This window comes from Procambarus clarkii, chromosome 51 (genome assembly GCF_040958095.1).
Source record: "Procambarus clarkii isolate CNS0578487 chromosome 51, FALCON_Pclarkii_2.0, whole genome shotgun sequence".
NCBI lineage: Eukaryota > Metazoa > Arthropoda > Malacostraca > Decapoda > Cambaridae > Procambarus > Procambarus clarkii.
The window spans coordinates 15496912-15522224 of NC_091200.1; the positions used below are offsets into that span (position 1 = coordinate 15496912).

Sequence of the window (25313 nt, forward strand, 5' to 3'; positions counted from 1 at the left end):
CCAGTCGTCCACTCACCTACAGTCATGGACTCAGCCACGGTCATCCACTCACATACAGTCATGCACTCAGCCACGGTCATCTACTCACATACAGTCATGCACTCAGCCACGGTCATCCACTCACCTACAGTCATGGACTCAGCCACGGTCATCCACTCACCTACAGTCATGGACTCAGCCACGGTCATCCACTCACATACAGTCATGGACTCAGCCACGGTCATCCACTCACATACAGTCATGGACTCAGCCACGGTCATCCACTCACATACAGTCATGGACTCAGCCACGGTCATCCACTCACATACAGTCATGGACTCAGCCACGGTCATCCACTCACATACAGTCATGGACTCAGCCACGGTCATCCACTCACATACAGTCATGCACTCAGCCACGGTCATCCACTCACATACAGTCATGCACTCAGCCACGGTCATCCACTCACATACAGTCATGGACTCAGCCACGGTCATCCACTCACATACAGTCATGGACTCAGCCACGGTCATCCACTCACATACAGTCATGCACTCAGCCACGGTCATCCACTCACATACAGTCATGGACTCAGCCACGGTCATCCACTCACATACAGTCATGGACTCAGCCACGGTCATCCACTCACATACAGTCATGGACTCAGCCACGGTCATCCACTCACATACAGTCATGCACTCAGCCACGGTCATCCACTCACATACAGTCATGCACTCAGCTAAAATTCTGCACTTGAGCATTCTAAACCGGTCCTGCCTAGCTGACCGACAACCGGAAGTAACCCAGCCCGCTAACTGTCCTTGGCCCTGTGTTACCTTCTGTGTCACCCTAGTGCTGTGTCACCCTGGTGATGTGTCACCCTGGTGTTGTGTCACCCGGTGATGTGTCACCCTGGTGCTGTGTCACCCTGGTGCTGTGTCACCCTGGCTCTGTATCCCCCTCGTACTCTGTCACCCTGGTGCTGTGTCACCCTGGTGCTGTGTCACCCTGGTGATGTGTCACCCTGGTGTTGTCACCCTGGTGCTGTGTCACCCTGGTGTTGTGTCACCCTGGCACTGTGTCACCCTGGTGTTGTCACCCTGGTGCTGTGTCACCCTGGTGTTGTCACCCTGGTGATGTGTCACCCTGGTGATATGTCAACCTGGTGATGTGTCACCCTGGTGCTGTGTCACCCTGGTGTTGTGTCACCCTGGTGCTGTGTCACCCTGGAGCTGTGTCGCCCTGGTGCTGTGTCACCCTGGTGTTGTGTCACCCTGGTGTTGTGTCACCCTGGTGTTGTGTCACCCTGGTACTGTGTCACCCTGGTGCTGTGTCACCCTGGTGCTGTGTCACCCTGGTGTTGTGTCACCCTGGTGCTGTGTCACCCTGGTGATGTGTCACCCTGGTGCTGTGTCACCCTGGTACTGTGTCACCCTGGTGTTGTCACCCTGGTGCTGTGTCACCCTGGTGCTGTGTCACCCTGGTGCTGTGTCACCCTGGTACTGTGTCACCCTGGTGTTGTGTCACCCTGGTGCTGTGTCACCCTGGCTCTGTATCCCCCTCGTACTCTGTCACCCTGGTGCTGTGTCACCCTGGTGCTGTGTCACCCTGGTGATGTGTCACCCTGGTGTTGTCACCCTGGTGCTGTGTCACCCTGGTGTTGTGTCACCCTGGTACTGTGTCACCCTGGTGTTGTCACCCTGGTGCTGTGTCACCCTGGTGTTGTCACCCTGGTGATGTGTCACCCTGGTGATATGTCAACCTGGTGATGTGTCACCCTGGTGCTGTGTCACCCTGGTGTTGTGTCACCCTGGTGCTGTGTCACCCTGGTGCTGTGTCGCCCTGGTGCTGTGTCACCCTGGTGTTGTGTCACCCTGGTGTTGTGTCACCCTGGTGTTGTGTCACCCTGGTACTGTGTCACCCTGGTGCTGTGTCACCCTGGTGCTGTGTCACCCTGGTGTTGTGTCACCTTGGTGCTGTGTCACCCTGGTGATGTGTCACCCTGGTAATGTGTCACCCTGGTGTTGTGTCACCCTGGTGCTGTGTCACCCTGGTGCTGTGTCACCCTGGTGCTGTGTCACCCTGGTGCTGTGTCACCCTGGTGCTGTGTCACCCTGGTGTTGTGTCACCCTGGTGCTGTGTCACCCTGGTGCTGTGTCACCCTGGTGCTGTGTTACCCTGGTGCTGTGTCACCCTGGTGCTGTGTCACCCTGGTGTTGTGTCACCCTGGTGCTGTGTCACCCTGGTGCTGTGTCACCCTGGTGTTGTGTCACCCTGGTGTTGTGTCTCCCTGGTGCTGTGTCACCCTGGTGTTGTGTCACCCTGGTGCTGTGTCACCCTGGTGTTGTGTCACCCTGGTGCTGTGTCACCCTGGTGTTGTGTCACCCTGGTGCTGTGTCACCCCAGTACTAACCAACCCTGGTACTCTGTCACCCTGATACTCTATCACCCTTGTACTGTCACCCTAATAATGTGTTACCCTAGTACTAACCAACGCTGGTACACTGTCACCCTGGTACTGTCACCCCGGTACTCTGTCACCCTGGTACTGTCACCCTGGTACTGTCACCCTGGTACTGTCACCCCGGTATTCTGTCACCCTGGTACTGTCACCCTGGTACTGTCACCCTGGTACTGTCACCCTGGTACTGTCACCCTTGTACTGTCACCCTGGTACTGTCACCCTGGTACTGTGGCTCCGTGATTGACTTGATAGTATTGTGGCTCCCTGACTTTGGGCAATGTTTAAATGTGTTGTAGTAATATTTCTGCATTTATATATGCTTTTTAGATTAACAATCAGAAGAAGAAAGAATGATGTGCAAAATGTGACACGTTCAGGAGCCAAGAGTGACAAGTGACGGTGCTGGCGACATGCTCCCCCCACCACAGCCAGACGTCGACTGCCGGGGCCCAGCGCCAAGCAGCGCCATTGGTCCTTCTGCGTGATATTCGTGTGCCAAGTTTGGATATCTTCTTCCATTATGAACCCATTTTCTTCTTTAAGTTTCACGTTGCATTAGTCAACCATGTTCAGTCTGTTCTAAGCGGCTGGTGGATTGATATACATTTAGTGGGAAAGTTGGGACGAAAAGGATGTATAATGTGTCGGTGGTGGGAGTATCCGGCAACCGTCTAGGCCAACCTACAACCGCTATCTTCCTCCTTGGGGTGAATGGCCCGTGCGTGACACCAAGTTACGATACCGTGGGAGCTGGTAAGGTCTAGATCACTGTCAGTGTCGAGGGCGGAGGCGCCCTTACGACTCGCTGCCATTCCTTCATGATCAAGTTCAAGTGACGCCGAGCCCAGTGGAAGAAGGGCGTGGAAGTTGCCGAGACGCTATGGGGTGGAGACGGTGTGTTGTGCCCTTGTGGTAGCTGGTCACGCGGGAGGAGGAGGGGTTTGTGGCCAAGGTGTGAGTTCGTTCGTCAGGGCCTGGAGGAGGCGGTGGGGGCGGCGCCGAAGACATTATGAGGCACAGGCGAGAGGCAGAAACCTTCAGTTGAGTGTGCAGTGCCGTGGTGGACGGATCAAGGAGGCAACAGCAGCCAGGCAGGCACACTCGCCACTCACTGTGCTTCCCTTGTGACGTATTGGGACTTGTTCTTCCACCACTCTCACACCGGCACCTCCCGCGTCAGTGCCGCGAACAGTATCTCGTGTGTGAGAGAGACAGTGACCAAGAGTGCCGGTGACCAGTGACTAGCTTGTAGAGGTAAGAAGCGAGTGCCATTCCTTTGGATTACAAATTTGTTAGAGCGACTTCCACCGAGTAACACAGCTCCAAAACGTCGGGTACCGCCTTCCTATCGCTGGGAGACTTCAATGCGATCGCCAGTAGTGACCTTGGCCGGCATGTCGGCGGGGTTCCTCGCTCCCAGTCGACGCAATACTTACACCTAAACAAATCTTTGTACCAACCACGCCAGTCTACACTACACTTTCCAGCCTCGTCCTTTTCCCCTAGTCAAATTATAGTTTAATTATGTGCTCTTGGGAAGAAAACCTAAAACAATTGCTAGAGGCAAAAGTACACATAAACCCTCTGAACCTATGACTCACATCTTGTGCCTTGGGCGAGAGATCGTAAGATGCCACTTACGCTTACCCTGCGCTCGTAAACAACAGTCTGGAGATGTTTGTATTGGGACAAACGGTTCTTGCCTAATAAGTCGCAATAGGATTGCAGGAGATAACCGGCCTGCAGAACAGGTTTGGGCGACGGGCAGTTAGGTGTCTGGGGCACTGGGCAACAGTGGTCAGGGAAGGGCAGACATGAGCACAGTCAGGTCGACGACGAGGGAGTCTTAGGAGAGTGGGCATGCGTGACGTATCGTGGAAGGCAGGGGCTAACACCTGGTTCCGTGTACTAAACGAGGTCATCCGCGTTACCCGAGGAGGGGCCACTGAAGCGACACGACGGAATAGCTTACTCTGGGAATATTAATCAGTCTCCCAAGTGCAAAAATCCGTTTTCCGTCTCGGGTTTACGTCAGTTTGTTAAGATATTTCCTTACTTTTGAGTTTGTCTATTGCTCGTTGCTCTTCTCCTCGTCCCCAATAGAGAAGAATAACGGCAGCAGGGGAATTGATGAAGAGTAATAAAGAAATTATGACATTAAGTATCGGTAGCTGAGGAAACTTGAGAGGTGAAAGGCTGTGTGGTGGAAAACTAAAAACCCTAAACTTGACTATATATATTCTCACTTAAGGCGCAAATCGGCCCATCTCTAAATATCCCCTGAATGAACGAACCAGTTACGAACCAGTGTCCCCCGCGACTACCCGTTACTGGCTACCGCCGTGCTCGGGCCCCACCACAGGTACGCCACCCTCCCATCCCCCAAAGAAGCGCTAATTCCCTTCCTCGAGGTAAAGTTCTCCACGCCAGATAACGGCGCGGGGAAGAAGCCTGTCCACCTGCTGGTGGTGAGGGTTCTAGGTCCCGTTTCTAGGGCCTCATAGGCGCAAAGTGTCCACCACCTGCAGGGGCCGAGCCCTCGTCCGCTCCCCGGGGTACTCGTATACCCAGGCCTCCATCCCTCGCCCAACTGAGAAACCAGTAAACTTGTTTGACATTTGCTTAATGTATTTTGCATTGTACTTTCAAACAAAAATGTTAATACGTTGAAAACAGCATTTTTTTGTTATTTCGAAATATTATATTAGATAATATATAATCTACAATGTTATAAAACGCTTCTCCACACACATATATTATTGTTCTGATTTAAAAAAAAACTACATTTATCCTGCCACAGTATTTCTAGTTTAAATAAATGAATAACGATATGTATGTCTGTATATGTAGCAACAGAGCCCTATGTACAATCCATGTACTGTCTCACGCATATTTTGCACTGTTAAAATAATAAAAGTAAATATAATCCTCTGAGAAAACAAGGACGGCCCCCAGATTTAACCTATTGTAGACCAAATATAAGTTTACTTAACTAATTTCAATAATAAAATATAGACTTGTATATATATACGTTCAACAGTCTTAATTATTGACATATAGCCCTGTGTAGTTACAAATATTATCAACTTGAAAGATGGCTTCCAATACTCAAGTAATTATTAATGCAATGAAATAAGACATTAACTTGTAACTCAACATCATTCTTATTAATTTATTTTATAAACACCCAACCATCGTTCAAACACGCTGGTTGTTAAGGGGGAGGCAACGTTGTCTTGCATTACCTAACAACGCAAGGTTTGATGCCTGTCAAGGCTTAATAACCCCCGAATATCAAGGTCTTTGTAGGCATATGGTATCAATTACCCCGAGTATCAGGGGGCACTGAGGGCTTATGGCATCAGTAACCCCTAAAATAAAGGGCTCTTGAGGGCTTATGATATCAGCGGTCGAGGCTCTCAAGGCACAGGGTAGCATGGGCTACTATGTCGGTCGCTGTGCCCATGGCGAGACCAATACTGCAATGATCCGGGGATTTGGACGCAGGGAAATTCGCGTAAAAGACTTACTCATCTGAAAGCCAACATTCTAATGTATTCCTATTTTTCATTTATACAATTTAGATTTTATTTCATACATTTATCGCCCGAGCAGAAGTAGAGAAAAGAGTATCAGCAGTAGCTACATGTTTTCATCCCCACATAATAACCGCCCGAGGCGTGAGGAGACCGGATGTTTCTTTATTATATGAAAGATCAACTCAAAGTGATCATAAAGAAGTCTTCAGCGCTGAGCTAAATGACATCGTGGGGCTCCATCCGGCCGTCGAGTGCTAGAGTGTAGCAATCATGTCTCCTGTCAGCGGCAGACAGCCGCTCGATGGAACATATATGAACCGACTCTTTTTTAAGTATCATCTGGAATGAAAAGTAGCATTTAAGGGACAATAAGTCCTATCTTTATCCCTTCCTGTATAGTACTTTTAGCAAGGAGGGATAATATTCCGAAGAAAATTGGTGTAAATTACCAGATATATGTAGTGTTAGCCATGGGGGTTGGAGACAGCAGGAGGGTTGCTCTCTGTCTCTCATTATGTCTGCCTGCCTGTCCTTCCCTCTGTCTGTTTCTCTTATCTGTCTATTTAAAGCTTAGAGAAATATCACTGATATTCCTAAATCAGTACAACAAGCAAGGAACTGTTATTCTGTATCAATTCCTTTTAAGCCTGGCCCTAGAAACTGACCTATTTAATTGGCTTATTAGTATTCTTTGGTATTGGATAAAGCTGGAGTCAACTGGGAGCTCACAGACCTTCACATATTCGGCTGACATTATAAAAGAATCTATATTCAGCGTATATATGTTGTAAAATCCAAAACTAGAGAGGAATCCTCTTTCATAACTCTCTTCCTCATCCTGTAGTCAGAGAAATAATTCGAGGTGGGTAGAATAAAACGCTGTATACCCAAGCCCGGAGCAAACATGGCCTATGAACAAGGTTTTGCAACCACTGCTGTCGGTGAGGTGAGATGTGCCTCACTTCTGTAAGTTTCTTAAGGGGGGGACCTTAACGGCTAAGATGAGAGAGTATTGCTCTTTATTATTAACCAAGAAACAAACTTCATCGCCACGATGAATAAATATAATCTTTATTTTATGAATAGACAGATTTTTCACCACCACTGAGTACTAAGATCTTTCAACTCATATGTATGATTTTACCGGCTGTATCGTTTTGTTTATACATACTAGGGGGGGGGGGGGTAGTGGAGCTGTTAGACTCTATCCGCCTATCTCCCATCTAACCATCTATCTATCCATCCCTCTATTTATATATTCTTCAATTTATTTCTCCCCCTACCCATTAATTTATCTAAACAAATGTATCCATTCATCCTTCCATCTTTCTATGTATTCACCTATGTATCCACCTATTTATTCATTTATTTATCCATCTATCAATTAATCCGCCTATCTGTAAATCTATCTACCCATATGTCTATCCACCAATCTTTTCATTTATTTATCCATCTATCTATTAATCCATCTACTTATCCATCTATCTATTTATCCATTTATTTATTTATACATCTATTTATTTATCCATTTATCCATCTATCTATTTATAATCTATCTATTTATCCATCTATCTATTAATCCATCTATCTATTTATCCATCTATCTATTTATCCATCTATCTATTTATTCATCTATCTATTTATCCATCTATCTATTTATCCATCTATTTATTTAACCATAGTTATGGTTTTCATCATGGAATTGATGAAGGCAATCACGTCCCCCTAGAGCAAGGCTTGCCATTCAGTTGCTCCTGGCTCTGAGTGGAGGGTTGATCAATTCTTTTTGTCCCATATAAAAGTTGCGCTAGTTGATTCTTCTTCTTCCCGCTCCGTCGGGATTACCAGCGAGTTGAAGACCATCTGCTGGTTTGATGAGTTAAGATATTCCAGGAGACTGCAATCAAGTATGATTGTAGGTACGTCAGTAATCATTGAATCAAGTGAGGGGCCTGTGATATGAGTAGGGAAAGAACAAACGATTTATTAAACAGAGTTCTGAGAGTTAATGAAAATAACTTTGTACGAGATACTGGTTGAGGTTTGCATAACAAAAGGGGGGGGGGATACCTGGCTGTGCCTGGGATCACACTTGTGTACCAAACTGTGTGTGAGTGTGTGAGGTCGCCAACACGGACAAGAAAGCTTCCCTTTGATGTTAGCAAACATTATGTTAATGGATTGGTTTCTCATGACCCCAACACGCTGTTTGACAAGGCAGCTGTGTATTGTAATTTCTCCTGCCTCTTTCATTTCCCACGATGATAACTTATCTGGGTATTTCCGGCCTTTTTATCGTAGTATTTTCTGATATTTCATCAGGATTGTTTCATTGGTGGTCATCTTGTATATTTAGTTTCACAATTGCTAACGTATTAGAGTTTGTCCCTAGTGTATTTTTTGTCATGAGTGTGCAATAACACACACACACACACACACACACACACACACACACACACACACACACACACACACACACACACACACACACACAAAACATCTCGGGGCCTCGCGGCTGAGTGGACAGCGCTCTTGGGTCGCAGTCCTAAGGACCCGGTGGGTTTGATCCCCCGACAGAGGCAAAAACAAATGGGCAGAGTTTCTTTCGCGCTGCTGCTCTTGTTCACGTAGCAAGTAAATAGGTACCTGGGAGTTAGACAGCTGCTACGGGATGCTTCCTGGGGGGTGTGTGCGTGTATTAGAGAGAAATAGACATAGAAGACATAATAGAGGAAAAATAAATTAGTTAGAAAGGCGGGGATCCAAGAGCCAATAGCTCGATTCTGAAGATACAAATAGTAAATACACACTCACCACACACATAATGATGGAAGTCATTAGGGTTGAAGTCACTGCAGGGCGGCAGACGCCAAACATTGTATAAGAGTAGATACGAGAGAACCAAAGGTTTTTAGGGAACACCACAACACCTAGTTAAATACTGAGAGATTGATTGATTGGTGAAGATTAAGCCACCTAAAAGGTAGCACGGGCATGAATATCCCGTAAGTGGTGGCCCTTTTGAGCCATTACCAGTATCAAGAGCTGATACTGGAGATCTGTGGAGGCGCGACTGCACCCTGCGTGACGGGAGATGTCTCCCGTGCTATACTGAGAGGTGGAACTACAGTTAGGCAAATACACTCCCACACAGATGTCAGGCCAACACCTCCCACGTGCCCCGCCTTCCTCCCACACACTCCTTTCATCCCTCCACTCCTAACTCCCACCTTCTGACCACCATGTCTCCCCCCCCCCACGCCACCACCACCATTCCACTCCCACCCACCACCATCCCGTTAACCACAAACTTGCGGTTTCGAAGCAAATGTGCATTGTCCTCCCCAAAGCGCACACACGCGCCCTCATTGCTTCCGTGTCCCCACCACCACCTCCACCACTATCACCTCCACCACCATCTATGCCACAACCACTATTACCACCACCATCACCACCACTACCTTCTCCACTGCTACCACTATCACTAAAACCATCATCTCCACCAACAACAGGAATCGGAAAGAGAAAAAAGTTGGGAATGGATATATTTCCAACATTAACACCAGTAGCACACATCAACGGCGTAACATCAGCAGCATAAGAGAAGCTAATTAGCATTACAAAGTCATTTAAACCCTTAAATGTGGACTCTTTCAAGCTAATCTGTACTGCCCATGGCAGACCAACACCAGACCTGAAATCCGAACAAACCAAAACACTGAAAAATTATAGAGGTTTGCAACAAGATAGAACACTGAGGGCTGAGGAAACTAAATCTCTCAAACCAAGAGAAGAGAAGAAACAGATGGGATATGATCCCAGCATACAAAATTGAGAGGCAGAGTAAGACAAAAGAGCATACATACGCGAAAGTTGGAAATACAAATGAGTTGAAGAAATCTAGAGAAATACTTGTACCCTGTACGGGCGGTCAACAAGTGGAATATGCACTGAGAGAAGTTTTGGAAGCCACCTCCATCCATAACTTTAAGGCCAGATTCGACAAACAAATTCAAACGCCGGGAAAGATAAATTATAGCCTAAAAAAAGTACAAGGCCTTGTCCTCTCAATCTACTTCGAATAGAAACGGAACACAAATATGTCCGTTTTTTATACATCAGAGTGATAGGTTAGGAGGGCTGCCTGGGTTTGACCGTTTCTGGTTGGAGAGAGGGAATTACCATGGAAAAGCTCCAAGCCATCACTTGGGATATGGGTCAGGATAAGGATTTGGGATGGGACGGGGAGGAAGGAATGGTGCCCAACCACTTGGACGGTCGAGGATTGAACGCCGACCTGCATGAAGCGAGATCGTCGCTCTACCGCCCAGCCCTAATCAAGAGAACGGGTTAAATAAACGTCACTCTTTCGTAGTCACTGATAAGTGTAGCCACCGCCACCACCACTACCACCACCAGCACCACCCCCAACACCACCACCCCCAACACCACCCCCAACACCACCCCCACCAACACCAGCACCACCCCCAACACCACCACCACCACCACCAGCACCACCACCCCCAACACCACCCCCAACACCACCCCCACCAACACCAGCACCACCCCCCACACCACCGCCACTACCACCCCCAACACCACCACCCCGAACACCACCACCACCAACACCAGCACCACCTCCAACACCACCGCCACCACCACCACCCCCAACACCACCACCCCGAACACCACCACCACCACCACCAGCACCACCCCCCACACCACCGCCACTACCACCCCGAACACCACCACCACCAATAATGACCCGCCAACCCTCACCGCTAGACACTTACCACCAGTGGTGGTGTTGCTGCTTTACTGCTTCCGGGAGTCCCCACGACGACTCCACGACGACTCCACGACGACTCCACGACGACTCCACGACGACTCCACGACGACTGCAAGCACTTCTTCCCGGCGATCCTTCCCCAGCTCCCAGATGACCCGTCCAGAGCTCCCAGAGGCTCCTTCCTGAGCTCCCAGAGGATCTTACTTGAGCTGTCAAAGGAGGATCCTTTCTGGGCTACACCTAGACTTCTCTCATGTTTTCATCTTTTCCTTTTCACACCAGAGAGAGATATCCTTCAGGGTGCTGTTTTTGTAATCGAGAGGTTTTGTGATTTGAGGACGATATCTTGGTTTATTTCTGTAGGAGATGGTTTTAAGTACGATATCTTGGTTTATTTGTCACTGAGAGATGTTTTCTTATTCAACTTAGTCATAGGGAACTTGCCTATTATCTATAATTTGCATATGTGTTGATTATATCCACAGAAAAGGCTAACAATTTTGATATGGAACTAACACGTTTCAATGAGTAATACTAACTACGTATGCAAATATTGCGGCCTTCCCGAGCCGGTCGGCCGAGCGAACAGCACACTGGACTTGTGATCCTGTGGTCCTGGGTTCGATCCCAGGCGCCGGCGAGAAACAATGGGCAGAGTTTCTTTCACCCTATGCCCCTGTTACCTAGCAGTAAAATAGGTACCTGGGTGTTAGTCAGCTGTCACGGGCTGCTTCCTGGGGGTGGAGGCCTGGTCGAGGACCGGGCCGCGGGGACACTAAAAAGCCCCGAAATCATCTCAAGATAACCTCAAGATCCCCGCCTTGCAGAAGTGGATGGCAAAGGCGTCTTGAGAAATCATGCTACCTGCTACACAGCCTTCTCTCTCTCTCCATGCCTATCTACTACCATTAAGCTACCACCACATTCAGCACCACTATTGCTACAACTATCAACTTAACTTAAAATGTTAACTATACCCACTACCAGCTCTACTACCACTGAACAACTATCTCCATCACGATGACTAGACCACACACTAGAATGTGAAGGGACGACGACGTTTCGGTCCGTCCTGGACCATTCTCAAGTCGATTGTGATGAGGAAGAGAGAGAGAGAGAGAGAGAAGATTAAGCCACCCAAAAGGTAGCTTGGGCATGAATAGCCCATAAGTGGTGGCCCTTTTGAGCCATTTCCAGTATCAATAGATGATACTGGAGATCTGTGGAGGTGCGACTACACCCTGCGTGACGGGAGATGTCTCCTGTGGTGATGAGAAAGTAGAGACAGGCAATAAATAAGCACGAGAGATGAGGAGCAAAGTAAGGTGTAGTAGAGGGGCTAGTAGTAGGAACTGCTATCTCCATCACCACCACTACCATTACCACCACCCTCACCGAGACACCAACCATCCCCACCACCATCACCATGCCGACTTTCGTCATGCAAGCCCCTTGACAATCACTGTCAGCAGACTTTAAGATTATGGTTCTTGAAGAAAAAAAAGGAATCAGACTAATCCCCATCTGCTACAGATGAATATACTATACAAGCAAACGTGATATTAGACAACTTTACATATTTCACAGACGGATCAGTAGACCAGCAGAGACAAGAAACTGGAGCTGCAGATAAAATAGGAAATTATGTTGTTAGTTGAAGACTCTCAAACGGATGTTTAACTTTACAGAGATTCTAGCCATATTGAATTGAATTGAAAACCTTGCAAAAAGAACACTTATGTGATCCATTTGACCGCACATGTTATAGTATTAATGCAAACTCTCAAAATCGAGGTCGTCTGATACTTATCAACTGGGTGCCAAATCATGTAAGGAATATTAGAGAATGACATTGCAGATGAAGTTGCAAAACTTGCAACTTAGATAAGAAATGTAAACATTTACATACCACAGTCTGGCATAGATTATGCAAATAATCAGAGATAGAGCAATGCAGAAGATGTACAGTGACCTCAACACAGCAATTGCAACATCAGAATCTGTGGGCTAGTACAAGAATTAAACCAACTACGAAACGATTTTGATGAAAGTGAGCAGTAGAAAAACAGGTCTGCACATACATCGCATCAGGCTAGGATACCCATACGCATGGGAGATAGGCTTACAGGTTCAAGAAAATGTGAGGAAAAGTCAGCACTGTGGAGAAATAGCCGACAGACCACTGGAACATTATCTAACACAGGTGCAGAGTTACAAACCAAATAAGATTTAAACTGAGATTTAAGAGAGCAGATGTTAAACACACTGGACATAACTTTACTGAAGCGAATATACGAGTCATAAATACTCATACACCGCCCAGGTAATACAGAAATGAGAAACGAGGAACACTTAATTGGGCAGCCAGAGGCTTGAAACCTGCACAGTACAATACAATACAATCCCTACAATAACAAAATAATAAAAACTACCACCACCCCCGTACGGTACCTGTTCTCCTATCACTGACATGAAGGATGCTAGAGGCGGGGCGGGCCGGATATATGGCAGCCACAAGGATAAGAACGGGTAGCTAGAGGCGGAAACCCAATCACCTCCATTACATTTTCGTAATGAATCACCATCGGGGTTCACTGCTCCGGGTTATTGCTTCAGGCGCGCTCGTGCGCGGACTTGCAGCTTCGAGTCTGCTGACGCGAATTCGCACAACTTATGCTCGTTCAAGCTGCAGTGTTCAGGAAAAGCTTAAGCATAATCAGTCGGCAGCCTATGTGCAAAACCATAACATATGCTAATATTTAGTTGTATGCGAGATAGTACGAATTTGTTAATATACTATTAATAATATTAACACATGCACAGTTGGGAGCGGCCGCAGTATGCCTGGAGGAAGTGAGACACTCTGAAGTGAGAAGTATGAGGAAGATGTAGAGAGAAAGAGACAATCTATAGCATTAGAAAGGGTTAGGAAGAAGTTGAGAACGAGAGACTACAAAACTAGGGAAGTTGAGAAAGAAGTAGAGAATAAGACCCTCTACAACATAAGTGAAGAATTAGAAAGACGTAGAGAGAGAGAGAGAGAGAGAGAGAGAGAGAGAGAGAGAGAGAGAGAGAGAGAGAGAGAGAGAGAGAGAGAGAGAGAGAGAGAGAGAGAATAAGAGATTCTCTAAGGCGAGAGAGATCATCAGGAAAGTCAATGCTGCTTGAGAAAGCCTTTTAGATTCCTTCCTGTTCTCCAAGATGACAAGAGCTATTAAAAAAATAGTCTGTTTCCACAACACTTATTAGCTCTTCATACTTCCTGTCTCCCTCCCCCCCATGGCTCCCCCATCTCCCCCCCCCCTCCTCAATATCCTCCCCAAACGTATCTTGACCGACCAAACCGCTAAATACCGTTCTACCAAATTACCTCGTTCAGTTAGTGCACAGATGGTCAACAGTCATTTGCCCAACCAACACATCATTTGAGACATCCTTCTTACTTTAGTCAAGTCAAGCGTATACGACAAATACCTAAATATTGTTCTACCAAATTACCTAACTACGGACAACCAAATGATCTAAAATTGCGCACAATCATTCGCCGTCAGAAGCCAAAACATATATATATATATATATATATATATATATATATATATATATATATATATATATATATATATATATATATACATTAACACTGACTTCCTGTATGCCCGTCTAGCTTGGTACCGTACTGTCAAATGACCTTCCCCATTACTGTACTGCATTTGGGGGTTAATTGGTACATAATAGCAAATTACCGTACTATCACACCACCTGGTTCCCTCCACGTTCGTTTGATGTTTAACTTATTCCTCCATCTCCCAGTACACGCGACCGACATAGTCCCGTCTGTACACGACTGACTACTCTCTATCAAACAGTCCCGTTCCATCAGTGCAGGATTTCCGGTTCTAAAGAGCTAAATACCGAATTACCAGATGACCTTGTTCCACGAAGGACGGTCCGAGTACATCCTTGGGCCGCCGCTGGTTCGCACTAACTGTTCTCTGTCCTTTTGCTCTAGTCTCAAGGTCGGCATTCCGGCGTCGTCCGCCTGTCAGTGACCCTTCCGTCCTCTTCCTGGCAGTTGTGGTGGGGTGGGGGAGGGGGGGGGGGGAGAAGGCAGGAAATGGTAGGTTTGAGGCAGAGAGGGAGGGGGTACGGGGGTGGGGGAGGGGGGAGAGGGGGTAGGTGAGGAAAAGAAGGAAGGGGGGGGGGGGTGACGGAGAGAGGGAGGGATAATAAAGTTCCCAAACGTTACAAAATACAAAGTACTATCAAAAGTAACAGCTCGTACAAATATCCACATTTTCTTTGCTATGGATAGGTTAGGTTTGGTAGGTGGCTTGGGTGCGTGCGTGTGTGTGCTTGGTTAGGTTAGCACACTGTATTGTGTACGTTGTGGCACATGAGGATCCTCCTTCATCATATTTTCTGACCATCTGGCAGTTTGTCTGTCTATCTATCTGTCTATCTGTCTATCTGTCTATCTGTCTATCTGTCTATCTGTCTATCTCTCCTCCAGAACGGAAGCAAACACCCGTTTTACTGTCTTGTTGGAGTGGTTATAGCACGTAGGATACCCCCCGATTTATAGGGTAAAGAAATGGACGTACAGTAATAATAGTCGACTTGAACAGGTAAATCCGCTTCTTATGAGTCATGACACCATGAACTCAAGACGGGCGGTGAACTGAGAAGATATGTGGGATGGGCAGGGGATGGTAGGATAGGAATGGACAAGGATGGTGAAAAAGTGATGGAGGAGCATTGTGGAAGAGGGATTTCTTACGACTATGTAGCATTGGAAGGGGTCAGGTATAAGGATTTGGGGATAAGACGGGGGGGGGGGGGGGGAGGAATGGTGCCCAACCACTTGCACGGTCGGGGATTGAACGCCGACCTGAATGAAGCGAGACCGTCCCTCTACCGTCCAGCCCAAGTGGTTTGGGCGTTCAGTGGCGGGAGTTGAAACTATTCTATCAAGCAAAATTCTTGACAGATTCTCTTTACCTGCCTGTCTGTCTATGTCCGTATCTACATCTTTGTCTGTCTCTGTCTCATCTTTTACATCTTTATTTCCTTGAATCATTCCGAAAGAAACACATATATCCGTGGAACAATGCAAAAGTCCAAAGTCCATGTCATATATATATATATATATATATATATATATATATATATATATATATATATATATATATATATATATATATATATATATATATATATATATATATATATATATATTTTAACTGTGACGCCTCGACTAATTGTTTTGAGTTGTAAATACGACCAAGACCAGCCTGAGTGAGTTGTAAATACGACCAAGACCAGCCTGAGTGAGTTGTAAATACGACCAAGACCAGCCTGAGTGAGTTGTAAATACGACCAAGACCAGCCTGAGTGAGTTGTAAATACGACCAAGACCAGCCTGAGTGAGTTGTAAATACGACCAAGACCAGCCTGAGTGAGTTGTAAATACGACCAAGACCAGCCTGAGTGAGTTGTAAATACGACCAAGACCAGCCTGAGTGAGTTGTAAATACGACCAAGACCAGCCTGAGTGAGTTGTAAATACGACCAAGACCAGCCTGAGTGAGTTGTAAATACGACCAAGACCAGCCTGAGTGAGTTGTAAATACGACCAAGACCAGCCTGAGTGAGTTGTAAATACGACCAAGACCAGCCTGAGTGAGTTGTAAATACGACCAAGACCAGCCTGAGTGAGTTGTAAATACGACCAAGACCAGCCTTAGTGAGTTGTAAATACGACCAAGACCAGCCTGAGTGAGTTGTAAATACGACCAAGACCAGCCTGAGTGACGCCACTCGCCCTCTCTATTGTATAACAAATCACAAGTCTTGTTCCTCTACGTTATCTTAAATTACTTGTTGGTGCTGATTCATTATCATGTAAGATCTTGCTGCGTAAATGGAGCAGAATTGCAGTTATTAATTTTGTTTTTGCTGTTGCTCAAATCTCTTAGAGTTACTACTACTAATACAACTACTAATCCGTAGGTTATTTAATTTCATTAAAAATATGTTCGCTGCGATTTCATTGTTCATGTTGCCTATTATGCTCCGTAAAATTGAATGTGTTGTCCGTGCGTAATTCTCTTCTGAGTGTCATTCAAGGAAGAAGACGGAGGTGAAATTGTATTAAGAGTCGCCTGTTGAATGAAGACAGGCGAATAGACAGAAAGAATGAATGAATAGACAGACGAATGAAGATAGAATTAACCAGATATATGTACACCCGTCATGACATAGGTGGATCACTAGAGAGAGAGATATGAGGAAAAAGTTCTGCCATACAGCGCATGGAATGAATAGAAAGGCGCTGGGGTATGTGGGGAAAGAGAACAGGCAAATGATCCAACGGTCCAGTCCACTGGACCGTTGGGATCGAACGCCGACCTTCATGAAATGAGGTAGTTACGGTGGCTAACGGCAGTTTGGTATTTGTTTCTCACTCTCGTCGGCAAGTACTGACACGCCCGCCAGTACTGTCCTCCTGCCCTCTCTGGCCGCCATCTTGGAGGTTACCTTGAGGTTACCTTAAGGTAATTTCGGGGCTTAGCGTCCCCGTCGCCTGGTCGTCGACCAGGCCTCCTCGTTGCTGGACTGGTCAACCAGGCTGTTGGACGTGGCTGCTCGCAGCAGCCTGACGTATGAGTCACAGCCTGGTTGATCAGGCATCCTTTGGAGGTGCTTGCCATGATCTCTCTTCCTACCAGGGAGGGAGCCGGTCGGCCGAGCGGACAGCACGCTGGACTTGTGATCCTGTGGTCCCGGGTTCGATCCCGGGCGCCGGCGAGAAACAATGGGCAGAGTTTCTTTCACCCTATGCCTCTGTTACCTAGCAGTAAAATAGGTACCAGGGAGTTAGTCAGCTGTCACGGGCTGCTTCCTGTGAGTGGAGGCCTGGTCGAGGACCGGGCCGCGGGGACACTAAAGCCCCGAAATCATCTCAAGATAACCTCAAGATACCAGTTCTATTACTCTGTAGCACCGTAACTCTGTCTGCATTCCGGTAGACTTGCACCATACTCGGACTGCTGTAGTGTGGTCTGTATGCTTGTAGCGAGCACCTTGCATGTGATTATTGCATATTTTAGGGTGACTACTTTTGGATTTTAGATTGTTCATGGAGTAGGATCTCGAGCAGAGACGATACATCAACGTTCCGAGGGTTAAACATATACAGTATTTACTACAGGCCAGACATGTGTGTGTTTGTAATGATCAATTAACTAATCTTCACTCATTGTTTTTACTGCCTCTCCCCACCCCCCTTCCCCCTACCTTTATTGTCACTAATCTTCCACCACCACAACCATCACCACCACCACCCTCAGACCCACTGCTACAACAACCACCACCCCCACACCCACCACCACAACCACCCCCACACCCACCACCACAACCACCCCCATCTTCCCAGCACAACCACAGCCGACACCACCACCACCCCCACACCCACCACCACAACCCCTACACCCACTGCTACAACAACCACCACCCCCACACACCCACCACCACAACCACCCCCATCTTCCCAGCACAACCACAGCCAACACCACCACCACCCCCACACCCACCACCACAACCACCCCCATCTTCCCAGCACCACCACAGCCAACACCACCACCACCCCCACACCCACCACCACAACCACCCCCATCTTCCCAGCACCACCAGAGCCAACACCACCACCACCCCCACACCCACCACCACAACCACCCCCATCTTCCCAGCACCACCACAGCCAACACCACCACCACCCCCACACCCACCACCACAACCACCCCCATCTTCCCAGCACCACCACAGCCAACACCACCACCACCCCCACACCCACCACCACAACCACCCCCATCTTCCCAGCACAACCACAGCCGACACCACCACCACCCCCACACCCACCACCACAACCACCCCCATCTTCCCAGCTCAACCACAGCCGACACCACCACCACCCACGCCAATCATTGTCCCCACCACTAAGGAAATATAAACGTAACGCTATTACAGATTTCACACTGATTACAGAAATTGCGTACTTGCGTCGACATTGCACGGGTCGCAATGGAAGCTGTAAAGTATTGCCTACTGTCAGCCCGGGGACTGCCAAACGGGCTATTAGACTCGAGTTAGATTGCCAAAGTGTGTCTGCAGGCGCCTGAGTAGAAGAGTAAAAGCAGGAGTTGTGTTTCGAGTTGTATTGCATCGTGTTTCTTTTGGGGAGGAGATGCAGGACTTGCGTAGCTCAAGGACGGGGCGATGTGCTCGTACGCTTGTCATTGGGGTCGATTTCCAGTCACGGAGAGATAGGGGGGATGGAATTCAGTTCCCCCTTAACTGTCTGTTTCTCGCTCTGTTGCCAAAACATTGACACGTGATCACCAATCATCATTGCAAAATACACACACACACACACATACACACATATACACACACACACACACACACACACACACACACACACACACACACACACACACACACACACACACACACACACACACACATACGCATACACAGGGATGTTAGAAATAACTTTTTCAGTGTCAAAGTAGTTTACAATTAGAATGCATTAGGCAGTGATGTGGTGGAGGCTGACTCCATACACAGTTTCAAGTGTAGATATGATAGAGCCCAGAAGGCTCAGGAACCTGTACACCAGTTGATTGGCAGTTGAAAGGTATTAACAAAGAGCCAAAGCTCAACCCCCTGCAAGCACTGATATGTGTCTGGAGTAGACGAAATCACGTTGCATTTGCTGCTGAGAAAACAATGCCGGTGTCAGGAAGGTTTTAGTGATGATCAACAATGAAGTGAACATCTGGGAGTGAAGTGTGGTGCTTCATTGACCACGATGAAACACGCCATAAAAACTAAAACCAAAGCACCCACAAAATTTTCAGACGTAAGACACACCTCATAAATACTCAACAGCAGCGGTTGCAAAACTTTACATGAAATTCGCGTTCACTCACACTTAAAACTATGAAATGCTTTCTTAGATAGCTTTACCTGCACCCTTTCTCCAGCTCCTAGATAAAGCCAAGATCAATACAATACAATTCATCTGTCTCGGCCTGGTTGTACCTTCAGCAGATTTCAACCCGTGAGAGATGTCGACAACCTCGGTGTTATGTCTAACTTTCGCAAGGTTTTCCACATGATTCAGTTTCGTGGTCACCCAGACGATGGTTATTACACCAGAGGACGATCAGTGGGCAACAGCCCACATGTGACGTCACATCTTCCCTGCAGGCTTACGGATGTTATCCAACACCAAATAAAATAAGCACCAAGAAATGAATTCAATATGAGCTGATGTTGGATAATAAGTACTATTCAAGAGTGTACATTACACGATTTATCCTGCAGATCCCTGTTATACTTGAAGGAGAGAGAGAGAGAGAGAGAGAGAGAGAGAGAGAGAGAGAGAGAGAGAGAGAGAGAGAGAGAGAGAGAGAGAGAGAGAGAGACGGGTTGAATAAATAATGAAAGAAGGGAGAAAGAGTGTTGATAAGAAATGTGGAAAAGGGGGGAAGGAGATAGAGGAAAAGAGGAAGTAAGGAAGAGAAGTGTCCGGGTGTGGGAGGAATGTCTGAGGTGTAATTCCGGAAGCACTATTTCCTCTACCGGAAGCTCCGTGTCTCCCCTGAACCCCCCCCCCTCCCTCCCTCCCTCTACACCATCTGTCCCTCGTCCTCATCCTTATTCTGCCCCACCTTGTCCTCCTCATCGTCATGCTCATCACCTCATAATAGTGGCGGTGAGGAGGAGGCGGACAAACAGGAAGGGACACCCTCTGGTGCTCAATACCAGTCACCAGTTCCCTTCTCTCTCTCTCTCTACGGACTCTTGATGCTATCATCCCACCTCAGACGCCAATTGTCTTGACATCTGTAATTGATGTTAATTGATGACTTTGATGTGGAGTTTCCTCAATTGTTGGTAAGAATGTTATTTCCTGGATCCTCCGCCTGTCTCAGCTTCTCCCAGTCCTTTGAACTTGGGGTTCTGTTGATGATTGTAGTTCTCAGGTTCATCGATCTTAGGGCTCAGCTGGTGTGTGTGTGTGTGTGTGTGTGTGTGTGTGTGTGTGTGTGTGTGTGTACTCACCTAATTGTGCTTGCGGGGGTTGAGCTCTGGCTCTTTGGTCCCGCCTCTCAACCGTCAATCAACTGGTGTACAGATTCCTGAGCCTATTGGGAATCTGTGTGTGTGTGTGTGTGTGTGTGTGTGTGTTTTAAAGGTTATTTGCGCACACTTTCCGTATTCCCTTGAGGGTTCTAGCTTAGGTTTCCACGTCAATTACTTTTTTAGCCAATTTAATTCGTTTGGTATGTCTGTAAGGTATATTTCTACGGATAATTAAATGATGTAATTACACCGCACATTAATGTGATCAGTAAACACCTGTTTGTATTAACATTATTACAAGCTTCTCAAACGCACGCTACACGCACGCACGCACACACACAAACACACACACACACACATACACACACACACTCACACACACACGCACATGTGTAAGTGCTTGCACTGCTCCGATCCCCTACCTCACGCCCTCTGCAAATTATACTGTTTATTGTAGTAACCGTTTTTGCCGCTCCTGTCACTCCTGTCACTCTTGCCGCTCCTGTCACTCCTGCCACTCCGGCCATTTCTGCCGCTACTCCACCTTCTGCCGCCCACACCAACAGCTGATAGTGTCCAGATACACCAACAGCTGATAGTGTCCAGATACACCAACAGCTGAGAGTGTCCTGATACACCAACAGCTGATAGTGTCCTGATACACCAACAGCTGATAGTGTCCAGATACACCAACAGCTGATAGTGTCCTGATACACCAACAGCTGATAGTGTCCAGATACACCAACAGCTGATAGTGTCCAGATACACCAACAGCTGGATAATGCTCAATGACTGGCTTGTGTTTACAACGTCCACGATCACTCTCAGTCCGCGGTGACTCCTCGCTAACGTCCCAGACAACTATTCAGACACAATCTACATGTAGACAGATATTTAAACATGCATTCACAAACACACAACAAGAAATGACACACACCCAGAAATACACACAGAACGCAAACATTCACGTATGTACACGGAACGCAACCTCTTAAATACACATACAGAACGAGTAATCAAACGCTCTGATATAGACACAAGACGCAAACATACACTCTGGTAGAGACACAAGACGCAAACATACACTCTGGTAGAGACACAAGACGCAAACATACACTCTGGTAGAGACACAAGACGCAAACATACACTCTGGTAGAGACACAAGACGCAAACATACACTCTGGTAGAGACACAAGACGCAAACATACACTCTGGTAGAGACACAAGACGCAAACATACACTCTGGTAGAGACACAAGACGCAAACATACACTCTGGTAGAGACACAAGACGCAAACATACACTCTGGTAGAGACACAAGACGCAAACATACACTCTGGTAGAGACACAAGACGCAAACATACACTCTGGTAGAGACACAAGACGCAAACATACACTCTGGTAGAGACACAACACGCAAACATACACTCTGGTAGAGACACAAGACGCAAACATACACTCTGGTAGAGACACAACACGCAAACATACACTCTGATATAGGCCCAACACGCAAACATACACTCAGGACACAAACGTGCAGTCACGCGAGCGCTCACAGGCGACCGCACTCATTACTCACAAACCCAGCAGTAAGCCACAGGTATGAGCCAGCTGTGCAACTCTGCCACTCACTCTTCCTAGCTTCCTCTCACCCTCCCTGGCCCCCCTCACACCCTTCCTAGCTCCCTTCCACTCTCCCTGGCTCCCCCTCACACTCTTCCTAGCTCCCTTCTACTCTCCCAGGCTCCCCCTCACACTCTTCATAGTTCTCCCAATCTCTCTATAGCACTGAAAACTTTACCCTTCTCTTCTTTCAAATGTTAACTCCACTTAGTTCTAAAAGTTGAACTCAAAACGATTCAGTGAACCTCAGGACTCTCATTAAGAAATATCTGCCTTCCCAATTTAACCCTATTTGTTGTTGTGGTGCGAGCCATGGCTGCCCTGCCTATTCCCTTGAGTAATGTGTGTGGAAATCTTTCCTGTTTCTTTCCTCTTTCAGTGAGGTGAAGTTTAACACCTGTAGCCTTTCCACGTAGCTCATACCTCTCAGCTCTAGGTCTATAGACTGGTGGTATACCTCTGAACTTTTTCCAGCTTCGTTTTGTGTTTTAGGATCCTCGTGCTGGAGCCACATTTCCCAGAATTGAACTGACATGAACGGTAGACAAGATTCTGAACGACTCCTTGTTCAAATATCTAAAGGCGTTCTTATATTAGCCAACCTTTCGTATGTATCTGTTGATATTATTTTGATGTGGGCTTCTAGCGACAGGTTTGGGGTAATATTAAACTAAAATCTTTTTCTCTGTACGAATCTAATATAATTTCCTCTCATATATATTACCTTGTGTTCGGTCTCCAATTCCCTGAACCGAAAATCATTACATTGCACTTGCTATAGTTAAACTCTAGTAGCTACTTGAGGGATCATTTTTTATTTTGTCCAGGTCCTCTTATAATTTTCATGCAGTCTTCCATTGTGTGTGTGTGTGTGTGTGTGTGTGTGTGTGTGTGTGTGTGTGTGTGTGTGTGTGTGTGTGTGTGTGTGTGTGTGTGTGTGTGATTGGGTGTCGCTTCGAATAACATTTGGAAGCCGGTGATGATAACAGTCAAAATGACGAAGGAGTGATAATTTGGCGATAATAACAGCGATGATAGTGGTGACGGTGATAGTGACGGTGATAAGCAGCAGTGAAGGTGACGGTACGTCACGCTTTAGTCTCTCTCTAACCAAGCTAACATTAGCCAACGTCATCCCCCCCCCATATGACACACCCATCCTTCCTCCTGTTGTCAATGCCGGCTCTTCAAACCTTTTGACCACACTGTATCATCCAGGAAGCACACGCCTTATTATTATCTCATTTATCTACGTATATAAACAGCTTTAGCATCGACTGCCCGAGATATTTATTGCTACGTTCTTCCTTTCCAGGTCTTTGTGTATGTTTGTGGTGGTCAAGATGCTGCCCTTCCGCGTGCTGCCGTACCTGTTGCTTCTTGCAGCGCTGTTCGACTCGGCCCTCACCCAGGAGGAGACTACTTTGACACCTTCCCCCGATAATTCCCCTCGGCCACCTTCCTTCGACATCGACTTCGAGTCCACGAACCCCGCCTTGACGGGCTGCCCCCCAAGCCAGGTGAGTTCCTGGACTCTGGACGCGTCCTGTCAACCTCTCTGTCGATCTCTGGTCATGTTTCTTCCTCCTCTTATTCTTTTGTTTTGATTGTAAAATTCTTGTCTATTGCTATGTCTATTGCTACTGCGACTACTGCTATTGCTGTTATTATTGCTACTACTGCCTCTGATATTGATAAATGTTTTATACAACTACAATAAACTTCTACTGCTGCTACTTCTACCAGAAATTGTAATAATACAGTTCAACCACCACCATATCTTAAGCCCTCCAACATCAATCCCTTAAAATCACAACGCATACCGTCTGTCTATCTTCTATCTATCTGTCTACAGCTACGTTGATCTAGCTCCACTTCCCTCCATCCCCGCCTTCTGCAGTCTCTGCGTATCGCCGCTCTAATTCCACTTCCATCTCCTGCAGGTGTCGTTCGAGCTGGTGACGGGTTACGTGTATTCTGCGCCCGCCGACATGCTCGACTCGCAGCCCGGCACGCTCATGCTAACGGACTGCATTGACATGTGCAAGAGGAACAGCTCCTGCATGGCTGTCAACTACGAGACCGGCCTGTGCGTCCTCTTCTCCTCCAACGCCGACATGTATCCCGGTAAGTTGTCATGTCGGCCTCTCCTTACCTCTCCCAACTGGGGTCCCTCGATTGTTTCAAACGTGGGTTGGACATGCATATGAGTGGGATTGAGTGGTTATAAATAGGAGCTGCCTCGTATGGGCCAATAGGCCTTCTGCAGTTACCTTGTTCTTATGTTCTTAACTGCTCCCATTCTCTTTTTGATCAGGAAATCAAACAATCTCCCATTTTTCTCTATTCCACTTTTCCTACCGCAAGATGTAAATCTTCCAGTTTACTTCTAGTTTACGTATTATACTTTACGTGGATTTATCAAGGGTTTTCATTCAGCAGTAAACTATTTTTTTCCAATGGGGAGCTTATCATAGTAGAATATAAGCACAGAGTTGAAGAGAGGCACATTTATAATCTATTGTTAACGTATACACTGTTACACTGAATAATGTGAACAGCTAAGTTGTCCCAAATCTTTTCTACCGGGTTAAAGACAAAGTATATACGTTCGTATGGAGTTATATAAGTTTGCTCGTGAATTCAAGACACCGTTGAACGGTAAGTTCGTGTGGTGTTAAAGTGTTCTTCTCGGCCGAGATTGTTGTGTTTTTGGTAATCTTCAGTAGCTCTCTGGTGAGATAAGATAACGAGGAAGCGGTAGGCCTATA

At 46.9% G+C, this 25313-nt stretch overlaps 2 protein-coding genes across 2 annotated transcripts in view; one reads left to right on the top strand and one right to left on the bottom strand.

The window, feature by feature from the left end:
- Positions 1–80: 80 nt before the first annotated feature.
- On the bottom strand, positions 81–740 carry LOC138351789 (uncharacterized). The gene has a single exon (XM_069303794.1). The coding sequence runs from the start codon at positions 738–740 to the stop codon at positions 81–83; it is 660 nt and encodes a 219-aa protein (XP_069159895.1).
- A 2725-nt stretch (positions 741–3465) lies between these two features.
- Positions 3466–25313, top strand: part of LOC123774547 (uncharacterized) — a 52467-nt gene continuing 30619 nt past the window's right edge. Inside the window, exons 1-3 of the mRNA XM_045768892.2 lie at positions 3466–3697; positions 23858–24062; positions 24486–24669. Of these exons, the coding sequence (XP_045624848.1) occupies positions 23868–24062; positions 24486–24669 (379 nt within the window). The 5' untranslated portion in view covers positions 3466–3697; positions 23858–23867. The remainder of the gene's footprint in view (positions 3698–23857; positions 24063–24485; positions 24670–25313) is intronic.

What these genes read in the sequence shown, in the direction of transcription:
- LOC138351789 (XM_069303794.1), bottom strand. Translation starts at nt 740, where the DNA reads ATGCTCAAGTGCAGAATTTTAGCTGAGTGCATGACTGTATGTGAGTGG.